Here is a 5,608-nt window from a genome sequence, read left to right as displayed (position 1 = left end):
AAACAAGCTTTGTTCGCTACCTTCTTCGTTCTCATGTTTTCAATTCTTTGGTCGATGTGGCGAACCTCTACATCGCTCGAGCACCTATGCTCTTTTACTCGTGTTCTTCATCTGTACCTGAACGCCAACAAAGCATAAGGACGCACGCATACGTACACCCACGTTGTCAGGCTTTGAATCCCTCTACAAAGGCACATACCTGCCGATATCCAAAAATTTGCCGACAACAGCTGATGCGTACCAAGCTACGCCTATGACGTTGTAGTGACGTACGTTTTCCACTGATACTGAGAATAGGGCGTGCACAAACCCTATGCGTTGATAGATGTGCGGCAACCGTAATAACGGGACTACGCGAAGGGGATGATTTCGAAACAAAACAGAGATTACAAAAGAAAAACCTGGAATTCCTGCATCTATAGTATGAGTACTAAGTAGACACGTCACGAAGAGACTGGACCTTACCGTGGTGTNTGATGATGATGATGAAGTAGACAGTAGCGACAGAGACCGGAAAGGAACGTACGGCGGTTATGAATCTACAGACCGTCAGCACCGAAAGAAATGGTGCTGTTCAATCTGCTATGAAGGCTAACCAACAGAAGGCAGGTTCATCAGTTGTACGCAGTATCTAACATCGAAAGTGTTTTTTTGGACATACAACAAACTACTGTGAAGGACTGTGAATCACTGAGTGAGGATATAGTGGTGCTTCTTTATTCAGAAAAGAACGTACTTTATACATCCGCGCAAAGTGTTCTGCTTGTTGCTCTATTTGGTTTAAACGTTCAATCTCCTTGTTGAGAGATTCAACCAGAGTGCATAGCTAGAACATGAGTAAATGCTGACGATGTAAAGTGAGACCCACTTCTCGGTTCTCATCAAGTGTCTCTTTTAAGGCCACGCGTCGTCGTTCGGCTAGCTCTTCCCAGTAGCCTTCGGTGGGCTTTTCTGCAAAGCGAACTTGAAAACAATACACAACTAATACCAGCACATAACCATTCCCGAATATCAGTATCACATGCCTGAACTCCTACGGATGTTGTCGAAACCCTTTCTCTGCAAGGAAGACTGGGTTTCCTGCGCTCAGAGCCGCAATGTTGGCAGTTAGCAGAAACTGGATCTTCGAAAATCTTGAAGGGCACTTTGGGTCCCGTTTTGGCTGATACGGTAGGCTTAGTCACAGGAGACTTCTTCACCGAAGCTTTCGTGGGCTGTGGAAATTGAAGTGAAAAATAATGAGCTAACATACCTCCTTGGATAGATGTTCAACAATGTTATTTCGTAACGCAAGTCCTTTCCGTACAGTTGCCATTGGGATGAAATCCAAGACTGGAAAGTTCAGAACACTTCAGTCAAATATTCGTGTGACAAATAAAAAGTGGACGCAGAGTCCCATTATTGATAATGAAGAGTAAAACCAAGTTCATTGTGTGATCAGTCAGTCTCCTTACATAAGAAAGTATTTGAACGCAGTGTACAACACAGGCGCTTACGATAGTCTGAAAACGGTTATTTCCCTCTGCGACACGCTCTTTCATATCGATCGTTCATCCCCAACACACCCAACTAAAAGTTACCAATTTGACATGTGGTCAGGTTAAAGTTCCGCAATGATCCCGCAGGCTGCGTTGGCTGGAACCTCGTTCCACAACGTGCAAACATGCCACGAAGGCCAAAGAGAAATAGTCAGATTAAGTGCAGCGAGATTCGCACTGTGAAGAACCTTACTACGAGGTCTGAGAGCAAAGTTTTAGCGTCCCCTGCAATTGTAATGTGAAGGCAGTAAGGGGTCTCCTCCATGCGACCATTCAGTTCATATTTATGGAAGCAATACTGAACCCAAGTTTCGTACAGTTCTACCGAGACCGCCGTGACCACCGCAGAGGTATCCAGTACAGTCGGAATACAACTGAAAGCTGTACAGACCAGGATGCTGATCGAAACGCATCTGTTATACGCCGTAACACTAGTAGTGGGTTAGACCATCCTCCGGCAGCCGAGCAGGTCAGACTATTGTTTTATCGGCTCCAGGCAGGATCCACAAAGAAAACCTTATTGTTCGCTATCTAATGGGTCAGGTTTTCGATTCAGAAGCTAGGGACAGGGCTCTTGAACAAAAACTTTCCTGCTACCACTGACTTGTGGATCAAACTTTTGAGTCAAAGGCCCAGATGAATGCGCCTGAAACAAATTCTCCTCATCGGCCTGGACAAAGGGTATACATCATTTACCCGCACAATTCTTTGCTCGTTAATAGCGCTCCTCAATGCTTCTCACCCTATAAGAAAAAGTCGCGGATCGATTGATTGTCAGCTATCTGACAATGTAAATTATCCCAGACTGTCCAGTAATGATGAACAAATACTTCGGTAAACTCACGACATACTTTCTATACAGAAGCTTTCGAAGTTCATACTCTATGTCAAATTGACAGTGCTCGCTTCGACCTTACACTCTCAAAGTCCATGTGCGTTGTCTCTAAAACAGACAAGTATACAAGACTCTAGCGTGATTGTGCATCTCAAAGCATTAGGATCAACTCGGCTCTTTCTCTCTGCGTTTCTGGTGATCCAGAAGCGATTTACTCGTTAACTTCATGGCACTCAGCTCTATGACTGAACGCGCACTGCTGCAGTAGACTCCAGGGACAGTCTTCGCGCCAGCTCAATCAAGCTCAAAGCCCATACCCGACGGACTGCTGAGGCTACTCTATCGAGATTTATTCAGGCTAAATCATCAAGCAATAGGCAGTGGCATTGTCAATTCAGCAGACATGAATGCCAAAGTTCGTTGTCTGAGCACCTTGGGATCAGCTGGACGCTCGATTAGGAGTTGATGCTCACCACAGGGGTGACGGGCAGCAACTCTCCCAGCCTCTAGCCAACACTAATTCTCAACCCAAACGCTCGCGCCGCGTAACCTGGTGGTCACCAAGTGCGAATTAACCGTGGACCCAGCTGGATCATATGGCTATCAGCCACGACGATCAGTCACGAATGTCGCTTCTTCTGGGGCACAACACCTTATTATGATCACAGCATACGGCGACTGGCCCATCAGGCCTTCGCAAGTCAGTGACTCAATCCATCAACCCCGAAACTATCAAGAACCACCATGACTTACCTTAACTACTACATGAAGTAAACCAACAAAGCCCCGATACCGAACACGTGGATGAAGCATGGCAAAGTTTAAGCCTGTCTGTCCGATTTTTCCCATGCGACCAAAGGACAACTGGATGTCACCGAGACTAATAGCCCTGGCTGATGCAAGGGAATCCACATCAGGAGGCAACAAGTGCAGTGGCATATCTAAATCCGCCAAGGGTCTAAGGAAAGATCGAAAACTCTGGTGGACAATGAAAGCTCACGAGGTGAACACCACCACCGGCAGTATCAGTGCCTTATACCACCTACATTCGACTGGCTAAAGGAAATCAAGTGTCAGTGAAGCAATAAGTGAAAAGGATTACTCAGTTTTTCACTCGCAAAAACGCCAAATGGATATGTGAGCCAAGCATTTGGAAGAAAAGTTTAGCTGGCCTCCTGCAACCGAGCCCCTGGACACTGTCACAAAGAGGCTAGATGTTACCGTAGTGTTGGTTTGTGTGTCAACATGACACATCGAGCTACACTGGGTGGTGTTCGTGCGACACCCACGGAGCCCCTCACACCACGCTGGCTGATGATTAGAGGTCTGACCAGCAGTCTCTTGGTTCCCAACGTTGAGGATTAGAACATGTTTGGCAACTTGTTCTATAAAAATAGTACTGCACTTGCATTTTCCGCCGCTTTGCCGTTAGGCTTTTGAACCAAAAGCTTTGTGTGAGGACCTTAATCGTCCCCCTGTCTGGGTTTGGGTGCCCTGGCATTATCACAGCCCACGTACAACCGTGAGACCTACAACAACACTCTCGTGCCACATTGGCCATCGCTAGCCTGGTTGCCTTACTTGCGGTGTGAAGCATCAGTGCCAACACTGATGTTGCTGTCATTGATGATGATGCCTTACTTGCTGCAAACAGCAGGGTAAGCGAAAGCAGGCCACTGCTAACGCCTCCCTTCTTTCTCTTTCACATACTTTCCCCCCCCCCACACACACACACACCATCGATAATAAAAGAAGAATCGTTCCGCTACAACACATTTTCGGTGACTAGCTGTCATGTCACAAGAGAGAAGCATGAGGGCTGTGACACTGTCATGTTGCCCAAGCCTAGACAGAAATCGAGATACAGAGTTGGGTTCGAATCACGGACCCTCCGGTCAGTAAAAATGCACTCTAACCACTGAGCCACCTGGTCTCCATTAATAACTCTCTTCTCATAGGCCCAGAACTTAGGACTGATGACTCCGTTCGTCCTACATCGGTTTTGCTAACGACATCTGTGCTGTGTACCAGAAACAACCATTCAATTTGTAAGAACAGCGGTCGGGCTAATTGCCTCATCGCTCCTCATTTGCTTCCGACTGCGCACTTCTGGCGATCCATGGGCAGCTGCGGCAGGATATGGAGGGCATCGCCCTAAGTCGGAAGAATCACTGGTTGACTGGATACCCGTTGATAGTCGCCTCTGTGCGGTTCATCTGGCAACATATGTGGAGTCTCACAAGGAGGAAGTTGATCTATGCCTATTTGTCATGTCTGCATACACCCCAATTGACTGTGTCTCTGACAATTTTCATAACACCCTGAATGTCCTGTTGCGGCGAGGTAAATCTCAGATACCGTTGAGGTTGCCGGTCTGAACGCACAAATGGGTAGGCTTAGCGCACCTGAGACTCAATTAGGTGGTCAGTATGAACTGGACTCGTTACGGACAACGCGAAGCGATTACTTCAGCTGTATGCTGATTGTAGACCGTTTTTATGCAGTACTAACAACCGAAACAGCCGAAGTCATCTGGCCATTTGAAGTCCCACAACGGCGTGCCGGCCACGAACTCAAATCAATCGCATTACCATCAGTTACCGATGGCGCGAATCAATAACTGACTGTCACTCGTTTGGGAACATATTTATGGATCCCGACTACGCACTCGTCCGGAGTCGCTTCCCCCTTCATTTTCCAGGGCCGCGTAAGGTGCGAAAAAACCGTCTGGCAACTGAGATCAGCAGATGTGGATGTTAGACGAATTTACCAGGATCGTCTTTTAGAATTTATTCCAGATGTTTCACCATCAGATGTTGATTCATACTGGGACGAGGTCGCCACCTCTTCGTCTGTGGCACCATGCAACCCGGCTCACTCAAGCACCGGACATCAGACCGAACAGTGATACTGCTTAAACCTCGGGAAAATATTCCAGCCGGTCCCGATCATTACTTGACGCGACGAATTATCAGGCGTCAAATGAAAGTGAGTGAGAGCTGACCATGAAGTTTGGTAGTGGACGAAGTCAAGGAGGAGACCAAAAAACGGTAATGCCCGAAAATTATTTCAGCTGATCCGCGCGACCGGTCCCAGGAAAACTTCTGTGAGCGAGACCATCAAGGATCAAGATGGAGTGACCATCTTGAATGAAGCCTCAATAGGTGGGCCGAATACTTTGAATAACAGCTATTGTGGCCACCAGCTACCACTTATGTAGGGGCCGTAGTTGACG

At 47.2% G+C, this 5,608-nt stretch overlaps 1 protein-coding gene across 1 annotated transcript in view; it reads right to left on the bottom strand.

Moving 5' to 3' along the window:
- The window catches only part of T265_13121 (hypothetical protein), a gene marked incomplete at both ends in the record, with an annotated part of 4,541 nt that extends 3,209 nt beyond the window's left edge, over positions 1-1,332 (bottom strand). Inside the window, 4 exons of the mRNA XM_009167313.1 lie at positions 737-826; positions 869-951; positions 989-1,214; positions 1,253-1,332. Coding sequence (XP_009165577.1) covers positions 737-826; positions 869-951; positions 989-1,214; positions 1,253-1,315 — 462 coding nt within the window. The remainder of the gene's footprint in view (positions 1-736; positions 827-868; positions 952-988; positions 1,215-1,252) is intronic.
- Positions 1,333-5,608: the final 4,276 nt, after the last annotated feature.

Source organism: Opisthorchis viverrini (assembly GCF_000715545.1).
Source record: "Opisthorchis viverrini unplaced genomic scaffold opera_v5_38, whole genome shotgun sequence".
In the NCBI taxonomy this organism is placed as follows: domain Eukaryota; kingdom Metazoa; phylum Platyhelminthes; class Trematoda; order Opisthorchiida; family Opisthorchiidae; genus Opisthorchis; species Opisthorchis viverrini.
This window is presented reverse-complemented; position numbering and strand designations above follow the sequence as displayed.